At 52.2% G+C, this 20,620-nt stretch overlaps 2 protein-coding genes and 1 long non-coding RNA gene across 5 annotated transcripts in view; 1 reads left to right on the top strand and 2 right to left on the bottom strand.

Moving 5' to 3' along the window:
* Positions 1–2,675, bottom strand: part of SLC6A3 (solute carrier family 6 member 3) — a 37,464-nt gene extending 34,789 nt beyond the window's left edge. The window contains exons 1-2 of the mRNA XM_025451204.3: positions 2,546–2,675; positions 512–841 (exon numbers count right to left, since the gene is read on the bottom strand). Of these exons, the coding sequence (XP_025306989.1) occupies positions 512–797 (286 nt within the window). The 5' untranslated portion in view covers positions 798–841; positions 2,546–2,675. The remainder of the gene's footprint in view (positions 1–511; positions 842–2,545) is intronic.
* Positions 2,676–3,190: 515 nt separating this feature from the next.
* On the top strand, positions 3,191–16,584 carry LOC118353261 (uncharacterized). The gene is made up of 2 exons (XR_004811914.2): positions 3,191–3,349; positions 16,451–16,584. It is a non-coding gene; the product is annotated as an uncharacterized LOC118353261 (long non-coding RNA).
* A 20-nt stretch (positions 16,585–16,604) lies between these two features.
* Positions 16,605–20,620, bottom strand: part of LPCAT1 (lysophosphatidylcholine acyltransferase 1) — a 46,394-nt gene continuing 42,378 nt past the window's right edge. For all 3 annotated transcript variants that reach the window (XM_025451205.3, XM_025451207.3, XM_025451206.3), the window contains exon 14: positions 16,605–18,789. In XM_025451205.3, coding sequence (XP_025306990.1) covers positions 18,605–18,789 — 185 coding nt within the window. In that variant the 3' untranslated portion in view covers positions 16,605–18,604. The remainder of the gene's footprint in view (positions 18,790–20,620) is intronic.

Genomic DNA, 20,620 nt, shown 5'->3' with positions numbered 1-20,620 from the left:
CAACTGGCTGCTCACCTTCAATTTTTGGGAGACCCTGCCCCTTATTTTAGTTTTCTGCCTCGAGTCCAGAGACAGGTGCATGTGGTTCTAGGGCTGGCCGAGTTTGGGGCGCAGGGCGAGGGGAGATGGGGACACTTCCAGGGCCTCTGGCCACCCCAGATTCAAGGACCTCCACGCACTTTTGTAAAGACGGTTTTAAGTTGGCCAAAGACATCATCCTGTGGGCGTTTGAGAATTTTCTTTCCAAAGTGAAAGGTGTCTTTGGAAACAGAAGGTAGAGCCGAGGTGCCTCGGACCACCAAGTCCTGGCCTCAGGTCCTCAGCTGTGAGGTGCGGATTCACAACGAGGCTGCCCTGACCTCTGCTTCCAGGGTCTGGGACCCCCACCCGGGGAACGTGTGCCCTGCTAGGGCTGCGTTAGGAGCTCCGTCTCCACGCGAGGAGCCGGGCAGCTGGCGACCCCTCACAGCCGCCCTCGCAGTGGGGCCGTGCGGGCGGGGCCGGGACTCACCGCCGCCGTTTTTGTAGCACAGGTAAGGAAATCGCCAGACGTTGGCCAGGTCCACCGCGAAGCCAATCACCGACAGGAGGAAGTCGATTTTCTTGCTCCAGGTCTCTCGTTCTTGAGTCTCCAGGGGGGTCTGCGTGGGGTTGATGAGGGTAGAATTTGTGAGCTGCACCCCATTTTGCTCCTTGACCAGGACGAGTTCCACTGCCTTTGGGCCCATGGCGTTGGGCTCCTTAGCCGGCGCCACAGCCGAAGACATCAGTGCCACCGGGCATTTGCTTTTACTCATGGGCAGACTGGAGCCTCAGATTTCTGTGCCTCTTCACTCTGGGTCTTCAGGCAGCATGAAAAATAAACACACAGGAATGCAATGATTTTAGCAGCCTGAACCGCGGAGCCACCTGGTGGCAAGAGCAGAACCGGGGCACTTACGTTCATGTCTTTGGGGGCAGACGAATACATTCCAAGCATTTAGGCTGACACAGCCAAGGTTGAGAGCAGCAAGAGACGGGCCCTGGACACCTCAGGACAGATCCCCGCCTCACTCCCTCTTTCCCCGACACCCCTCTCTGTGCCAAAGTGCAATGCTGTATAATCTCCAATTTTTCTTTGAATAATAATGCAAAAAGTCACCTCTGCCCTCACCTCATTGCCAGGGACTAATGTCACAATCTTCAAATAGCATCCAAAAGTAAGTCCTTTGGGATGCCTGGGTAGCTCAGTTGGTGAAGCATCTGCCTTCCATTCAGGTCATGACCCAGGGTCCCAGGCCCGAGCCCTGAGTGGGGCTCCTGCTCAGCGGAGTCTGCTTCTCCCTCTCCCTCTGCCCCTCCACCCTACTCATTCTCTCCCTGTGTCTCAAATAAATAAATAAAATCCTTAAGAGTAAGTCCTTACACCAGTGCATATGTATTCTTTACACACAGCAGTAAAAGCAGAGAGCAATTTTTATAACCATAAATGAACCACAGTAATGCAAGTTTAAAGACAGCGATTCCAACAGCTTCTCCCAGGAATGCCTTCGCGGTGCACTCTGCCTGTGGCCCTGGGACTCACGTGCCCCACCTGGAAGGGTCCGGCGGACCAGAGCACCGCAGGATTTACCTGGGAGCAGATGACTTCCCGTGCTTAGTAACTTTACCAAGGAATTGCTTCCAAGATACTTTAGCAAAACCCCATGTAACAGAACCAAGGAGAACAAGGTTACACACGGACACAGCCAAGAGCAAGGTGGCCTACCCAGGTGATGGTGGCTTCAAACAGGACTTCTGGTATTGGGTTCCATCAGTATTGTTTTAACTGGACACATGCATACACACATACACACACACACAAAGAATAACCGCATGGCAGCTCTAACTGCTATGCTCCTGCTCCTCTGCAGCCAAATTTGAAAACTCACCATATAAGCTATTTTACCCACTGCTTCTCTGTGGCCCCTTCACTTGCAGTGACAAACCCAACATTCCTGAGATGTAGGGAAGATGGCCTGGCCTCGAAGGGGCTGTTGGGGGGGGGGGGGACTGTCCTGCCACGGGGTCCAGCAGAGACCGCTGCAGCTGTAGGGGTGGCAAGCCTGTCGCTCTGACAATGGCCCTTGCAGGTGCATCCCAATCCCCTGCCAGGGGAGCCGGCACTCAGCCTTTAGGGGAGCCAACCCAACTCCTGAAGCCACACCCTCAAAGGCCGGGTTTGGGTACAGAAAGCAGAACGGGGCCTGTCAGAAAGCTTCGTCCTGCGCCCAGAAGGAGAAACAGAGCTGGCTGAGACACCTGTGCACTCTGGTCGTCCGTGCAATCACCCTGGGCGCCCAGACCAGCATCTCCACCAGCCCTCCGCTTCTCAGCAGTCAGACAGACCCCTGCCAGAGGCAGCGTTGGCCCTGACCCCCCGTGGGTCCCACACCCTGCAGCATCCGGCTCAGCAGGGCCCGGCGTGCACCCCGTCCTCGCGCACACACCTGTGGCCACCGGCACCGGCACCGGCACCGGCACCGCCTCGGGCCGCGGAGGAGCGGCGCGCCGTGCCCCGACCTACCTGCCCGCCCGGCCTCGCCTGGCGCTGGGGTCCCGCCGCCCCGCGTGCGCAAGAGCTCCGGCTGCCTTCTTCCCGCTGCGCCGGGCGGCCGCGGCCTCCGGGCTCTTAAGCGGTGCCTGGCCGCCCCGCCCCTGCCGCCGTCGGGGGCGCCCTCCCGCCCCGGCCCCGCCCCGGCCCCGCCCCGGGTGGGCGGAGGACCCCCCGGCCGCGCCCCCGCCCCCGCCCCGCCCCGCCCCCGCCCGGCGCCCCGCGAGTCTTCGCCGGCCGGGGGGAGCCGCGCGTCCCGGGGGAACCTGTCCAGGCGTCCCCGGGGCTGCCCTCCTCTCCGCCCTCGGCCTTGGGGCGCCCGGAGCATCGCCGGGGGAGCGGGCCGGGCCGCGGGGCACAGCGCTGGGGCGCGCGGGGCCGCGGGTTCCCCGCCCGCAGCGGCACCGACCCCCGCCGCCTACCGCCCTCCCGAGCCCTTTGGGGCGCCCTCGGGGGCTTCGCCCGGCCGCGCTGCGGCGACCGCTGCCCCTGCCCCGCCCGCGGGCCGCCGCGCCTCCTGTGGCCCGTGCGCAGCCCCCGCGTGCGCGTGGAGTCTCGGCGGCGAGGCCACCCCGGCCGCCCCGGCCCGCCCGCCCCGCCCCGCCCCGCCCCGCCCCGCGCCAGCCGCCGCTGAACCGGGGCGCGGGGGCGCTGCGGGGAAAGGGTTTCGGGACCAGCCCGGGAAGCCGCGGCGGTCCGGACAGGCAAGACCACGTCCCGAGTCCTCGGCCCCCACGCGAGGCCAGGGCCCCGCCCGAGATGTGCAGCGGCCTCGAGGTGAGTGAGTGGCGCGGGGCCTCGCGCTGGGGGGCCCAGTCTCGGGCGGTTCCCCCCTCCGGTGCACCCTTTCCTTTTCCCACTGCATGTGCTGTGGCCGGCGGTCCACACCTGCCCCCAGCACGGGGCCAAGGAAACAGAGGGCCACCAAAGATGTTCTTCTAAATAAAGGAGGCAAGGTAGAACCGAGGGGTCAGACATGTGTATTAAATACACTTTCACACATTTATTTCCCTCAGTTCCGGAGGCTGGAAGTCTGAGATCTGGTGCTGGAGCCGGCTGGGTCTGCTGAGCGCCCCGGCTCCCCTCCCGGCTGGTCCTCACACCAAGGGGCAGGGCTGCTGGGGAGGAGATCACTGGGGCGGGGGGTGGGAGGTAGAGCGCACTGCCTGGGCTTTCCTTTTAAGGGCACGAATCCCATCTTGGGGCCCCACCCACAAGACTTCCTCTCGGGATCCCTGGGTGGCGCAGCGGTTTGGCGCCTGCCTTTGGCCCAGGGCGCGATCCTGGAGACCCGGGATCGAATCCCACGTCGGGCTTCCGGTGCATGGAGCCTGCTTCTCCCTCTGTCTGTGTCTCTGCCTCTCTCTCTCTCTCTGTAACTATCATAAATAAATAAAAAAATTAAAAAAAAAAAAAGACTTCCTCTCAACCTAATTGCCTCCCCAAACCCCACCTTCTAATGCATGTCTCAGGGGTCAAGGTTTCCACGCAGAATTTCAGAGGAGCTCAGACATTCAGTGTATGTAATAGTTCCAGACTGAGGTGTTTGTGTTCTTTAAATTGAGCTGTAGTTCTAGGATTTCATTTCCTTTCTTGGGATTTTGTTGTTGTCGTTGTTGTTTGTCCCTTGAGTTAATTATTGCCTGTTTTTTTTTCTCATTAATTTTCCACATTCCTATCATTAATTCAACTCCAAACTCTCCAACAAATGTACAGATCTCCTTTAGATTTGTTAAAACAGGGGAGGCAGTGGTGATTTAGAGCCTCTGCCTCTGCTCCCTTATGGACAGCTGGCCCTCCAGTCTCACCGCCCAGCCTGTGTCCTGGCATTTCCCATGACCGTGACTCTGGGAACTCCTGCAAATGCTTTCCTGAACCGTATCCTGGTTTCTAGGATGCATGTGTGCTGCATTGTATTTTATCATCTTGCCCTCACCACCACCAGCGTCTCAGATCTCCTCCGCACCACGAAGGACAAGCTAGGAATTCTATCTTCTAAAATCCCTGCCCCATATAGTACCAGGTTAGAATTTGCCGACAAGAGACAATCATACCTGATAAGGTAGTTGGAAGAGAAGTAGAAGCCATTATTCCCCACAGGCATCCTGTCAGCTCTGATGGGAGGTGAGAAATTCTTAGCAGCTTCCCGGAGAGCTTTTCAGAACCACCTGCTTTGCCTGAGGCAGTTGCTGGTCATGGCTCCGCTCCAACCTCAGGTGTTGATCTCTTAACTGGAGTAACTCAACTCAAATCTTGGTCTATGCAGCTATTGGTGCAGCGAATGCCTCCCACCTCAACAATTAGTGGGAAAGACTATTAAGACCAGATTCCTTTCACCTGGCAGAGACAGCAGCAGCACACCGCCCCCCTACTCTCCACCCCCCTGCCCCCCCCACCATCTTATCTCAGAGCTAAATCAACTCTCCAGGTCACTGTCATGTCTAGTCCAGAGATATTTATTGTCTGCCACTTCACAGCATATGACATTGTCTATACTACACCACTGACTTCATGCTGAATCAACTTGGTGAGCAAGAAATAAAAAATATCAAGATGCATTGGTAAGACATGTGCTTGCTAGAGATTGGGAAAAAAATATAAATCTACACATAAATATAATATATAATGTATAATAATATATAATATACATATAAATCTATACATAAATATATAACATATATATAAATTCCAAAACTTGCCATCTTGGTGAAGTTTCTTTCTATGGGTTCGTAGAGATTTGGGACTGGTCAAGATACAAATCCAAAGTGAAAGATAGCTTGTTGCATCTGGCTGTTCTACTTTTTTTTTTTTTTTTTTTTTAAAGATTTTATTTATCCATCTGAGAGAGAGATAGTGAGGGAGGGCATGAGCAGGAAGGCAGGGAGAGGGAGAAGCAGACTCCCTGCTGAGCAGAGAGCCTGATGCAGGGCTTGATCCCAGGACCTTGGGATCATGACCTGAGCCAGCTGAAGGCAGACGATTAACCCACTGAGCCACCCAGGTGCCCTGGCTGTCTTACTCCTAAGGAAGAATCACCATATGTGGCGAGCATCTTTGGGTTTGGGGGCTTCTAATTGGGAATGCTTCTATGAACCATTTACCGAATTATCCATAATGCGTTCAATTTTAGCCCAGAGCAGAAAAGTTTGTAAAAGAGTCTGGGTTATTCTCAAACTTGAGCATGCATCTAAATCACCAATATAAACTTTATTGTGCATTAAACACAGATCCCTGGGTCTCACCCTCAGAGATTCAGATTCAGTAGGTCTAAGGTGGAACCTGAGAACTTTCATTTCTAAGAAGTTCCCAGGTGCTAATGCTACTGGTTCAGGGACCCCACTCTAAGCAATATGGATCTAGCAGAATCAGTGGGGGTGTGGAAGATCTCTGGAAGATAGGGATGCTGGGTGTAGCCTCTGGTATGCCTCTGCAGGGGACCCAAAGTGCAGACGCTTAGAGTTTTGGAAAATAGCCAACTATTCTTCTGAAAATACTTATTCTCCTTGTGAATAAGTAAGCTCCTGAGCCATAATAGAAACTCTCTGAACAACTCCTAGTTAACCACATAACTTGAGCAGCCCATCATAAACTAACCCACAAACCCATAAAGCTTGGTATTGACAGCAACTTGCCATCATGAAATGGAATCAATATATACAAAATCAGGCTCAAGTAGGTGCTGAAGACACACTAGACTGCATGAACAAGTGCCCACTCTTGTTGCACAAATACCACCCTTTAACCCCCACCTCTAGCTTCATAGCTGCCTGAGGAAGCATATGGATCCCATATGTTGTACACTGTATACTGACCCCACCAGGGGGTAGCAGGCTGTAGCCTTTCAGGGGCACTCAGAAGGCACAGGTAGGGGAAATGTTCTCAGTGGGCAGATAATCAAGCAGTGCATCAGGCTATTACTTTGCTAAGAGGGAGAGAGGTCTCAATGGACTCACAGGCATTGGCTAATGGTTTGGCTATATAGTAAGAGACTTCAAAGAAAATTAAGAAATTGATGAGAAAATCTTAATTGAAAGCATAATTATGCAGAAAATCTTAAGGAATCCTCAAAACAATTACTAGAATTAATAAGTGAATTTGTCAAGGTCATAGGATGTAACAAAATTCAATTATATTTCTCTATATACCAGCAGCAATCAACTATAAAATACAATTTAATTTCATTTATAGTACACCTGAAACAAAATGCTTAGGCATAAAATATGTGCAAGACGTGTGCGTGGAAAACTAGAATACATTGATGGAGAAACTACAAAGGCCTAAATAAGTGGAGAGGTATACTATATTCATGGTTGAAAGGCTCACTATTAAGATGTTATTTCTTCTCAAATTGATATACAGATTCAACTCAATCCTAACTAGAATTCTAACTTGCTTTTTTAAAAAACATTTTTTTTCTTAGAGAGATAGCAAGTGTGCATGCACGAGTGGGAGGGGCAGAAGGAGAGGGAGAGAGAAAATCTTAGGCAGGTTCCAGACCCAGCATGGAGCCCAATGTGGGGCTTGATCTCACAACCCTGAGATCATGACCTGAGCCAAAATCAAGAGTTGGACACCTAACTGGCTGAGCCACCCAAGTGCCCTGATGTGTTCTCTTTTTAAAGATGGCTTTATTGAACTATAAATGACCTACAACACATATTTCAGGTGTACAGTTTAATGCATTATTTGTGTGGCTGTGGAAACGTGCATAAACAGGATGATGAATATATTCATCCTTCTCAAACTGCCCCCTGCTCCTTGGTGATCCATCTTTACCCCACCCCATCCCCACATAGCCGTTGATGTGGTAGCTATATATTCATTTATTTTCCTAGAATCTTATATACGTGGAACTATACAGTAAGTATTGTTTTTTTGAATCTGTTCTCTTTCACTCAGCATATCTGAGATGACTGTGTCTTTCTGTGAACCATTAGTTAATTCCTTTTATTGCTGAGTAGTGTGCGGTGTATACTTAGAACATCATCCATTCATCCTTCGCTTGTTGATGGACATTTGGCTGTTACAGATAAAACCACTATGAACATTTGTGAACAAGTCTATGTAGGGACATATGCTTTCATGTCTCTTGGGTAAGTACTTAGTCATGGAATGGCCGAGTCATCTGGTAAACTGTGTTTAACTTTTTAAAAACTGACAGTGTTGAAGTGGTCATACCATTTTATGTTCCCATGAACAGTGTATGAGTTTCCATTGCTCCACAGCCTTGCAACACTTGGTATAGCCAGTCATTTTCATTTTGGCCATTCTAATAGGTGCGTACTGGCATCTCATATCATTTCTCTAGTGGCGGAGATGCTTTAGCAGTCTTCCCAGGGTGGTTGCCATCAAGGTTCTTGTCTGTGTCTGTTCAAGTATTTTGCATGCTGGATTGTTACATTATTCTTGAGTTTTGAGAGTTCTTTACATGCTTCAAATGTTCTTTGAGTTCTTTATCGGATGGGTACTTTGCACATACTTCCCCATCTTGGATTGTGTTTTCATTCTCTTTTGTAGGCTTCCAAAGAACAAGTCATTAATTTTGATGAACCTTGTCATCACTTTTTTCTTTTTAGATCTTGCTCTTTAGTGCTGAGTTTGAGAAATCTTTACTAACCCAAGATCACAAAATTTTCTACCAAGTTCTCCTTTAAAATGTTTACAATTTCAGGTTGTGCATTTGGGAATATGACACATTTTAAGTTAACATGGTCTGAGGTATGGACCGAAGTTCATCATTTTACAGGTGGACACCCAGCTGTTTCTGCTCCATTGTGGAAAAGGCATCTTTTCTCCACTGCACCTTTGTTGAAGAATCAGTTGACCTATATGTGTGGGTTTATTTCTGGGCTGTTTCCTTGATCTGTTCCTCTATTTTTTTTTTTTAAAGATTTATTTATTTGAGAGAGACAGAGAGAAAGCATGAGCAGGGGGAGGGGCAGAGGGAGTAGCAGACTCCTTGCTGAGCAGGGAGCCCAGTGCGGGACTCAGTCCCAGGACCCTGAGATCACGACCTGAGCCGAGGGCAGACACTCCACTGACGGAGCCACCCAGGTGACCCTATACCTCTATTTTGATGTCGGTTCCACTCTTGCTATGGATGAATTGTGTCCCCCTTCCCCGCCCCCACCCCTGCCAAAAATGCCCTAACTGCAGGGTGACTGTATCAGAGATGGGGTCTTTGGGAGGCAAAGCTAAATGAGGTCATCAGGGTAGGGCCCTAATCTGGTAGGACTGTGGCCTCATGGGAAGGGGATGCTCCCTCTCCCCGCCTGCCATGTGAAGATATGGCCAAATAGCGGCCCTCTGTGAGCCACCAAGAGAGCTCCCACCAGGGACCGAATTGCATGACACTATGGTCTTGGACTTTCCAGCCTCCAGAGCCAGGAGAAGATAATTTGCTGTAGTTTGACCCATGCAGTCTATGGTATTTTTGTTATGGTGGCTCAGCTGATTAGTGTAGTGCTATCTTGCTTACTGTTGTCCTGTAATGCATTTTTAAGTCAGGTGATGTAAGTCATATAACTTTGTTCTTTTTCAAAGTTGTTTTGTCTATTCTAGGTCCTTTGCATTTTTATATGAATTTTAGAATCAAGTTTCCAATTTCTATAAAAAGCCTGCTGGGGTGCTTTAGGTGGAAGCTGTCATTGATTTGTGGCCTTTATTCTTTTCAAATCTAGGCATTCAGGGCTGTAAATTTCCTTCTAGGTTCTACCTTAGTTGAATTTCCTAAAGTTTCACATGTTTTTGTTTACATTCAGTTCACAATATATCCTCATTTCCCTTTTGATTTCCTTTTTGAACCATTATTTTTATACCATGTCCATTAGTTTCTAAATATTTGAGGATTTTCTGTATATGTTTTATTCTTTTCTGGGTATATTTCTTGTATTGGTACCTAATTTACTTGCTTCCTCATTGGAGAACACGCTTGAATCCCAAGTATATTAGGATTTGAATCCCAATTTATATTCCAGAATATGGTTGACCTTGTGGGTGTTTCACGTGCGTTTGAAAAGAGTACGTATTCTGCTATGACTGGGTGATATGTCAACGTCAAATAGGTCAAGTTAGTTGTACTGTTTTCAGGTTGTCTGTATCCTTATGCACTTTGGCGCCCTTGTCCAATCAGGGTTGGGAGACAGGTGCCGAGAATCCCCGGTGTGATAGTGTGAAACCGGCCCATTTTTCTTGGGGCTCCATGCGTCTTTGCTGCATGGATTGTGGAGCTCAGTGTGGGGTGCACTCACACATAGGACTCGTCTGTCCTCCTGGAGAGCTGAATCCTAATAACCCATGCTCTGAAATCGACTTTGATGTTAGAACCACCAGTCCACCTTCTCTCGTGTGGAGTTGGCATCCATCCTTTCCCTTCTAACTCGTTATTTCAAGGGTGTTTCTTATAGGCATCATGTTGGGTCACACCTTTGTACCCGATCTGGTGGTCTCTGCTGTTATGGTGGGGAGGGGTGTTTAGATCATTTACATTTAATGTGAATGCTGCTATGGTCCTCTGCCGTCTGTTTTCTATTTTCTTTTTCTTTCTTTTTTTTTTAAAGATTTTATTTTTTCATGAGACACATACACACACAGAGAGACAGAGAGACAGAGAGAGAGGCAGAGACATAGGTATAGAGGAGAAGCAGGCTCCATGCAGGGAGCCCGACGTGGGACTCGATCCCGGGTCTCCAGGATCACACCCTGGGCTGAAGGCAGCACTAAACTGCTGAGCCACCCGGGCTGCCCTGTTTTCTATTTTCCCTGTGTATTCTCTGTTCCCTATTTCTTCCTGGATTGAGTAGTTCTGTGAAATTCAGTTTCCCCCTATTTGGTTGGATCATTAGCTACATCTTGCTGCTGTGTCACTTTAGTTGTTGCTTTAGTGCTTGTCGTCTGCACCTTGCACCTGACTTGGTCTGCCCTCAGCGACTTGCTGCCACCGGCCACATCTTATGAGGACTCTACCCTCCTCTTGCTGTGGTGGTGCTGCCTCTGCATGCTGTGAACCCAAGAATCTGGAATCAATTTTGCTTTAGACAGCCAGTCACCTTTTACAAAGATTTCAATAATAGGAAGGTATTTCCCATTTCTGGTCCTCCCTCTCTGTGTAGATTGTCTTTCAAAAATGGTACTGTTTTCCTTCTGTTGTAAGTACTTATTTTGGGTGCCTGGGAGGCTCAGCGGTTGAGTGTCTGCCTTAAGCTCAGGGCGTGATCCTGGGGTCCTGGGATTGAGTCCTGCATTGGGCTCCCTGTGAGGAACCTGCTTCTCACTCTGCCTGTGTCTCTGCCCCTCTGTCTCTCATGAATAAATGAAATCTTTTTTAAAAAGTACTTATTTTAATATTTCTTGGAGTTAGGGTCTGCCAGTGATGAATTCTTTCAGCTTTTGTAAACCTAAAGGCATCTTTATTTCTGTTTTGAAGGATATTTTTGCTGAGTAAAGAATTCTAGGTTGGCAGTCTTCTGTTTCTTTCTCTATTTTAAAGATGTTGCTCCACTGTCTTTTAGCTTGTATTGTTTTTAACGAGAAATCTGCTCTTCTGCATATCTTTGCTCCTTTGTATGAAATGTATCTCCCCACCCCTTTGGCTGCTGACTTTCTCTTTATCACTCGTGTTTAGCATTTGATTATGAGGCGCCTGGTATGGTTTCCATCATGGTTCCGGTGCTGAGAGCTCACTGGGCACGTTGGATCTGTGGGTTTATGGTTTGTATCAAATCTGGGAAGTTATTACTTAGAATATTTTTTCTTTGCCGTTTCCTTTGGGGACCCCAGGGCATGTATGTCAGGCAGCTTGAGGTCCCACTGCTCACTGATGCAAAGTTCAATTTTTTCTTTTCTATTTCATTTTGAAGAATTTGCATGGTTTTACCTTCAAGATCACTTGCCATGTCTTCTGCCCGTGTCAAATCCACCCTAATCCCAACTTGTGCATTTGCACTTTAAACCCTGTAGTTTTCATCTCTAGAGATCAGATGCGTGTCTTTTAAAAGATATTTTTCATTTCTCTGCCGGGCACATTGTACGTTGGCTCTGCAGTTTCTGAGCAGGTGATACAGCTGTGTCCTGAAACAAACTGTCAACTCCTGGTCTACAGGTTCCCTCACTCCAGTCATGGCCGGGACTGGCCCTGCTGATCGGAGATCTCTTTCTGCCTTCTTGCATCCTGGTGATTTATGATTGGGTGCCAGGCATTGTGAATTTTACCCTGTTGGGTGCTGGATAGTTTTGCATTCCTGAGACTATTCTGGAACTTTGGGGCTACCGGTAACTAATGTAAACCCGTCTGGTCATTCTTCCAGGTGTCGGTTTTGAGCTGTGTTTGGCTGGATAAGAGCAGTGTTTTGTCCGGGGCTGAGATTCCTCACTGCTGAGGCCAAACCCGTCAGTGTTTCCTACTTGATGGCCTGTTCCAGGACGGAGGGTAACCCCAGTCTCCGTTTCTTCTGACTAGAAGCAAAATTATGGACTCATTATCTTCCATTAAGTTTAAAATAATGAGAACCTAACCGGCTGTTGACAGCATCACAGGCAGAGCCTGGCCCGGCTTATCGTGCAGGAGCTCCTGCTCGGCTCTGCGGTGGACGCTGGTCTCTGGTGCAGGCAGGTGGGCTCCCGAGCCCAGTTCTGCTCCCACAACGTGGGCAGAGTTCACGTTACGCCGCTTCATTTTGATGAGGGTACAAACTCCGTGCGATTTAAATATTTTGAAGTTTCCTGAGATGTACTCTGTAGCCGAGGGTGTAGTCTATTTTGTTAACTGCTTCTTGTGCACTTGAAAGAGCAATTAAGTCAATTTGGTAAATGGGGTTCAAATTTTCTACATAATTATGTTTCTTTTCCTGCTGGCTCTATTGATTACCCAGAGAACTGTGTTAAAATCTCCACCTGTAGTTGCTGATTTGTTTATATCTCCTTTTAATTGTCAGTGCTTGTGAAATACACTTTACGCTGTGTCATCAGGTTCCTATACTCTGGGACTCTCTTGTCTTCCAGTGGAACGGAGCCGTCGGTGGTCATGCGAGGGGATCCCCTCGTCTCTATGTTCATCAGTGGACGTCCTCATGGTCATGTTTGCATGTTGTGTATATGTCCCATTTAAAAATTTTTCAATAGGATTTTAAACAGCAGTATAGTTAGTTTTCTAAAAAAATTCAGTCTAGTAACTTACTAAGTTTTTTAGTCTCTATTTGGTGAAATTACTAGGATGGTTGGATTGAAATTTACTATGGGCTACTCATTTTCTGTGATGCCTGTCCTTTGTTGCTTTTTCTCACTTTCCTGCTTACTTTGGATACATTTTTTATTCTATTTTATTTTATTATTTTTTTAAAGATTTCATTTATTCATGAGAGAGAGAGAGAGAGAATGAGAGAGAGAGAGACAGGCAGAGCTCCAAGCAGGCTCCATGCAGGGAGCCCAATGTGGGACCGGATTCCTGGACTCCAGGATCACACCCTGAGCTGAAGGCAGATGGTCAATCGCTGAGCTACCCAGGCATCCCACTTTGGATAAATTATTACCTAAAAAATATCATATTTTGTTTCTTGTATTGGCTGCTTATTTCGATGTTGTGTTTTCTGTGGGGGGCTTTCTGCACCTGTCAGAGTCTCCTTCACATCCCCCGGACCTTGTGCAGAGCATCTCCATGTGTACGGTTCTCTGTTCCATGATGATGTTTCCTTTTTCTCTGGCTGCTTATAGGGCCGTCTCTTTAGAAGTGGCTCTCAGAGTTTGTGTTTTTATAATGTGCCTTGCCGTCTCTTCGTTATGGTTAATTTGCTTGTGGCTTATTGAGTTCTCGGATGTCTGAGTTTATAGATTTGTCCTGACCTTACCCTTTCTGGGGCCTGGTCATGTGTGAGGGACACAGAATCTCTCCTCCGGTCAAGTCTCCTTCCGGCCTGGGTTTCACCGGGACCACACACGGCCGTTTCCTTGTGGACACATTCCTCGAAGCGCCTGGTCTCTGGAGCCTGGTCTGGGGCAGGACGCACGGGCTGGAGGTCAGCCGCCTCTGCTTCCAGCCAGCCCAGCGCGTGCTGGAGGATGCTGGTTCCCGGGGCGCTGGAGGGGGGTGTGAGCTGAGGCTCACAGGTCACCACCACAGGAGTGCCCCAGGCCGGGGGGTCACCCTGGGTCCCCCCTCGACAGAAGCAGGTCGGGGACGCAGCCCCCCGGGCGGTGCCGATCCCCGGGTGTTGGGATGATTATGCTGGATCCTCCCTCACCGAGGGGGGATGTGTCCTCGTTTTCATTTGCTCCTTCTAGAAATGGACTTGTCTCCCCTGCCCTCGGCAACTCTGCCAGCACCATCTGCAGACTTAATGAGGGGTTCCTTCCCCGCTGCCCGTCGTGCATGACACTGCGAAGGGCCGTGACAGGCATGCGCTGGAGTCGGCCGCTCTTAGCGAGCTCCCCCGGCCCCGGGGCGGCACCTGCGCGCGCGGCGTGTCCGAGGGTGGTGCCCGCTGCGGCAGGCTGGGCTTTGAGCTGTGCACCAACACGTGCGGGAGGTCCCACAGCGCAGCGCACGTCTGACACGGGCTGGCTCTGCTGACACCCGGTAGTTACTGCCGGGCGGCCGGTGCTGCTGTCTTTAAAACGTTCCCTGGCTTCCGGGCGGTCCCTCCTCCGCAGGACACATCTCCCTGTCTGTTGAGCCCAGCTGCCCGCGGTCCCCTCGCCGAACCGGGAGCAGGGCTGCTGTTATTTCCGTGGACCCTCAGCCCCTAGCACGCGGTGTCACCACCCTCCCGGGGGGGGGGGAGGGCTGAGCTCTGGGGGCAGCGCCAAGAGGATGCCCTGGGTGGCGCGGCGAGGACCTGCCCCAGGTCGGCCTGCTGCCCCTGCATCTGAGCAACTCCCCCTCCTCATCAGGAGCCCATTTCTGCTTCTCTATGAAGCTTTGGGTTTTCCCACATTAAGTCATGACTCCCAAGGGTGGACCCTACCCATGTGGGGACACAACTGGCCCCTTGTTCTGAAGCCCTGATGGTCAGCGGCTATTTGGGACTGCCCCTGCTGCTGACCCACAGGACGTGGAGAGAAGGCGGGAAACAATGCTGTTCTCTTTGGAGCCTGGTGAGTCCCCCGGGCACTCCGTCACTAAGGTTGTGGCTCATAAAGGTCCAGACTCCTCGGAACGAAAATCCTCCACTAGGTGCAGAGCCCTCAGATCCCAGGGCCTGGCTGGAGCTGTGGACACCTGCAGCGGGGGACAGGGAGGGAAGTTGTACGGGTCCCAGGCCCATAGGCAGGTGTAAGGGGAGGCTGGTGACATGCATGGGATGGCTTCCTGGCTTGTGCATGTGGCGTCTGCACACGAGAGTGCACACATCAGCTGTCGACTGTTCACCCGCCTGCCCGCATCTTGCCTCCCCCTCATCCTGTGCAGGAATACCAGCAGGGGCCAGTGGTGACTGTGGCTTACTCTCCACATTGGAGAACAGTCAGCAGGGTGTGTGGCCGTAGTGGCATTAACTCTGTCCAGGATGGATGCGAAGATCCATGGGACAGCATGTTCTTGGGGAGAGGGTGAAGCACATGTTTGGAGCAGGGTGGGAACCAGAGGGGATGGGCGGTGCCCTCGCTTGTCTGGGGCCCTGCTCAAGAGCCAAGGGTTAGGGACACGCTCCTACTGGGGCTCCTGGGTTGGATGAGCACAGGCAAGGGCGCAGCAGGGCCTGGTCGGGGGGTGGGGGGGTGGGGGGGGTGGGCAGGGATGCCTCTTCCGCCTCCAGCCTCTGAGGGAATCCCAGGAGCACCTGGGGGGCCCTCCTCCTCCTCCCTGCACGTGTCCTATGCATGCCTGTTCCCACCCGGATGCAGGGGAGCTGAGCAGGCTCAGAAGCCACCGCCGCGGGCGTGGTAGGCACGTACCTCATACCTCGTTACTGCACAGTGTGGCTGCAGTCCCCACACCGCCCCAAGCCCGTGGCGGCCGCCACCGCCTCCAGCCCCACTGGGAAGCAGGTCCAGCTCTGAATGTCCCTGCGACCCCTGCAGAGGCGATGTCCATTTAGGGCATCAAACAGCCAATACAAGCACAAAGCAAGAAGTAAAAAACCGCTGTGACGGTGGAACGTCCTTTGGGGGGCACCCTCCTCTCTGAGCGGCCGGCCAGGCCGTGCTCACAGGGCCTCTGCTCTCCCCGTGCTTCCCGACCAGCCAGTGGTGCTCCATCCTTGGAGGGAGCAGCTATGTCACTGCTTTGTTTCCTTTAGTTTGGGGGATTGTAATACTTCAACTCTATTTCTTCTAATTCTGGGCCTTTTACTGTCCTGTTGAGAGAAGTGCATGCAAGATCCTGTCTCATCTCTGCTTCACAAAGTGTGTTAAGGTGTTTGATAGAGAAATTCTAGAAATCAGCCCACCAGGCAGGCAAACAGCCACACACGTCTGAGCTCCTTAATGTCAGCCACTGTCCTGATAATGAGGAACTGCTCTAGACCTTCCCTGAGATCAAGGAAGCCTTTTTTTTTTTTTTTTTTTTTTTAAGGAAGCCTTTTCTATAGAATTACAATTATTGTGTTTCCCAGACAAGCTGGACAAGTGCTGAAAACCGAATATATTTTTTTAAGATTTTATTTATTAATAAGAGACACAGAGAGAGGCAGAGACACAGGCAGAGGGAGAAGCAGGCTCCCTGTGGAGAGCCCGATGTGGGACTCGATCCCAGGACCTGGGATCATGACCTGTGCCAAAGGCAGACTCTGCTCAACCCCTGAGCCACCAGGGGCCCCCAAGAAACTCCATCCTGACTGGTTCTGTGTCACGGCCTAAGAGAGGTCTGCTGCGGTCTTCTTTCCTTTTCTTTTTGATTTTATTTGTATTTTATTTTATTATTTACTTTGTATATTTATATTTTTTAAGGCCCCAACATGCGGCTGAACTCATGACCCTGAGATCTCAAGATTGGAGCTGAGACCGAGTCAGGTGCTTACCCGATTGAACCTCCCAGACGCGCTTGCTGTTGTCGTTCTAATAAAAAGCCACACGTAACAGAACACGCGTGTGAGACGGTAAGGTGTGTAAGACTATGTTTTATTCATTCCACTGAAAATCCAAAGCTGTTTCACGACGTGCAGCCTGGACCCTCAGTCCCCGTGGGGCCCTCCCGTCCCACCTCACACAAAGGGGACTGAACTCTAAGTCTATGTACATTCACAGTTCTGAGTGCCGCTGATGCTACGTCACGATGCAGAGAAGAGGGTCAGGAGGAACAAACATCCATTCCAAGTCTGCTTATCAGAGATTTTTTTTCCTGAAAATGCACAGCAGCATTTCATTCAAAAAGCCCTTCATCCACAGACACAGAGGGCGGGAGCCGTGTGCCCAGGACCCCTCCCTCAGAATATCTTAGTTTATTTACCTCCTTCATTGGTCACTTGTACGTTTTCTCTTTTAAATGAATCTTTCAAAAATGAATCTTTACGCATTCTGCAGTGAAGAGCCGATCACGGTGAGCTACAAGGCTGCGTCTGGGCTGCACGTCTGCCAACCCCGAGCCGAGAGGCCATTGGAATGGAGGCCATTGGAATGGAGGCCGGGGCTGGCCTTTACTACCGGCCATCGGCGGAGACGCACAGCAAGAACACCAGGAAGTCAGTAAACATTTTTTTCCCTGGACTTCTGGCCCTGGCGGTCACCTTTTATGGAGATGCCCAAGTATAAAATCAAATTCATTTCGAAATTCCCAGGAATTTCTTTCCCAAGCAAACCCGGAGGCCTTGCTTCAGGATGCATGAGAGCCTGTGCTTGTTGTGCTTTAGCAGCAGACAGACCTCTAACCATGTGGCAAGGACGCACTGATGCAGGCTGAGCTCGGGCCAGGGGGCAACAGCACAGTGTCCCTTTCCTGGGCTCGGAGGCCTGGATGCCTTCCCGGATGCCAGGCGGGTGCCATGCTTGTGCTGGAGCGCGGGGAGGCCACAGGGCCGGCGGGGGTCCACACACGTGGCCCCGGAGCCCTTCGCAGCCGTTCCCCGCTGTCTGCATGTGGGTCCGGGCTACCTGGTCCCGCGCCCCGCAGGTGCAGGTCAGAGAAGGGCTATGCCTGCCTCTCTGGGTGTCCGCCTCCTGGAGGCTCAGCACACCAGCCAGGGCCTCCCTGCTTCGAGCTCCTGCCTGACTTACCCACCTCACCTACACTCAGCGCTTCGGCTGGAGTTTGCGCTGCAGGGAAGGAGATCACGTCACGTTAAACAAATACCAAGCCGGTAACGTTTATAAAAGAGGGGGATTTGAAAAGGATTAATGAAGCAGAAAAGGCGCTCTGGGCCGGGTGCGTGTGGCGGACCCAGACGGAGGAATGTACCTGGTAGAGAGAGGCCGGGAAGAGATGTCGCTCAAAGCCCCAGACAGCCTCGGATTCTATCAAAAAAGGGCCTGTAAATAAATATCCTCTGGCCCTCAAAGGAAAGATGAAGTAGAAAAGAATTTTTTGTTTTTTTAAAAAAATGCTGAATGCTTCCTGGAGTATCTAAATGAAGTTTATAAAATACTCATGAGTTCCCACAAATATAGAAATGTTTAAAAATCAGACAGCGCTCTATCACGCCGTGACTCCACAGAGGTCAGCAGAGAATTTGTGCTGGAATCAGAACACCCGTGACACATCTCAGTCTCACGCGTGTGTGGTGTGTGTGCGTGTGGAGGCTGGTCCACCGTGCGAGCCGCCGAGAGCAGACCCACAGAAGGGGACTCGGGGAAAGACCACGGGGGAAAGTGAGCCCAGGGCAGTGCAGGTGGCCCTGGCCCGAGCGCCATGGGAGGAACAGCCCCCACCCCCTGGCCATGCGGTGTGGGTGCAAGCGTCACCCCCCCCTACACACACACACACTGGGCTCTCCACAAAGGAACAGAGTGAAATGACCCCGGGTGTTCAGGACTCGGCCTGAGGCCGGTGCATGCACAGCACACGCAGGAGCGAGGCCCAGGAGCGCCACAGCAAACAGGCTCGCAGCCCCGTGGAGGTGGGTGGCAGCAAGGCCACAGGGAGGCTGCGTCTCTCCCGCACCGCCTGTCCTAGTCCAGTTTCTTACGAAACGGTTTCCTTCCAATGTCCGAGTTTTCAGGGCTGAAGTCGGCACAGAAGCCGTTGGGGGTCGGGGCAGGCGGCGTCTGTGCGCAGGTGTCCGGGTGTGTCTGCTTGGGGTACAGATACTCCTCTGCGAAGTTGGGGAACGCTTCTGCAAACCTGCAGAAGTCAGCTGGAAAGACAGAGGCACCTGGGTCACCAGGGGGCAGGTGTCTGGAATGTGGGGGCTCCTGTCCCTGGGCCTGTGTGGGGGACCCTGGATACCACCTGGACAGAGGGAAGGAGAGGAGAGGAGAGGGGGAGGGGAGAAGGAAGAGAGAGGGATGGGAAGGGAGAGGTGGGGAGGAGGGGAGATGGGAAGGTGGCAGGGGGAGGGCAGAGAGGAGGGAGGGGAGGGGAGGGGGGAGAGAAGAGGGCAGCAGGGAGGAGGGGGAGAGGAGAGGGGGAGGGGAGAAGGAGGGAGGAGGGGAGAGTGATGGGGAGGAGGAGGGGAAGGGAAGGAGAAGGGAGAGTGAGCCTGGAGGGGAGAGAGAGAAGGGGGAGGGGAGGAAGGGGGAGGGGAGAGCTAGCCTGGAGGGCAGATGGGAGGGTGGTAGGGGGAGGTGGAAGGGAGAGGAGGAGGGGGAAGGGGAGAGTGACTTGGGAGGGTGAGAGGAGAGGGAGGAGGGATGAGGAGAGGGGGAGAGAAGGATGGGAGGGTGAGAGGTGGGGGCGGGCGAGGGGAGGAGGAAGGAGTAGGGGGAGGGGACAGTGAGCTTGGAGAAGAGATGGGAGGGGGAAGGGAGAGGAGGAGGGGAGAGGGTGGCAGGGGACAGGGGCCACCCTCCTGTGTTCTCTCTTGTGCATAAACCACTCGGCGGCGCACAAAGCTGAGCCTTCTCAGCTATCCTTGTTTTGGGGAAATCTACGGAAAACAGGATTCTGAATTCAGTGGTGCACTCTGGGTACACATCGTGTGGGAAGGAGATGCTGTTCATCAGGGGTCAAAGCCCCAGACAGCTTCGGATTCTGGTTTGGGGACGGGACAGAGTGTCCAGGTGGGGACCTGATGTCAGCCAGGCAGGTGCTGTCCAGGGATGCGCCCACGCTCTGGAGAGACCAGGTGTGCACACGGGAGGCAGGGCCACCCTCCGACTGGTCACAGGCCCTGAGTGGCTGCGAGCCCTGCATCTCCCAATGGCCCTGCGACCAGGTCCTGGGGTGGAGAGCGCCCTCCAAAAGCCCGGCAGCACCTATGGGCCGGGGTGCAGGAGGCCATGCTCCTCTGCGGTACACAGAGCAACCATGTGTGCAGCTGGTCCCTGCTCACCGTGAGCATCCCCGCCCTCCTGGACGCACAGTCTCCTCTGAGCGTGGGCGGACACACACACACACATACACTAAACCAACACACACACTCGTGTCTGACATTTGGATGCAATTTTAAAAATACATCCAAACAAGACATGAACAATGACCTTTCCTGAGCAAATGTCTACTGTTTTTTAGCGATAATACATTCATTTCCCGATGTGCCCGCTGGCTGGCCCGCCGAGGGGGTTGGCCGTCCTGGGATCCCACTGCCCCAACCCCCTCACCTCAGCCTGCAGGGGCTGCAGGTCCGAGTCCCTGAGCATCGGGGCTGTCCCACACTGCCTGGAGGTGAGGAGCCGCCCCCACCCTGCACCCCCAGGAGGACACACCCACGGATGCCGGCCCTGGTGGGGCAGGTTTCACGTTTCCAGGGGCACCTGAATCATGGACCCCATGGAGTCCTGTCCAGCTGCAGCACACACTGCCCGCAGCCCCGGGGGACAGCGCTGAACCGGGGCTCCAAGGTCGGCTTGGGAACTGGCTTGACAAATTAATTCCCTGTTCAAATCAGGTTCAAAATCCCGTAACCTGTCCCTGCCCAGCCTGGGAAAGAATCTTCCTCCCGAGAACTTCATATTGTAGGAGACAACAGGGTGCCCTGGGGGTCATGGATGGCAGGGCTCCTGCTGGAGTCCCCGTGCCCATCTCCT

The sequence above is a fragment of the Canis lupus genome, chromosome 34 (assembly GCF_003254725.2).
Source record: "Canis lupus dingo isolate Sandy chromosome 34, ASM325472v2, whole genome shotgun sequence".
Taxonomy (NCBI): Eukaryota; Metazoa; Chordata; class Mammalia; order Carnivora; family Canidae; genus Canis; species Canis lupus.
Note: the sequence above shows the minus strand (reverse complement) of the source record. Positions and strands in the feature narration are given on the sequence as shown.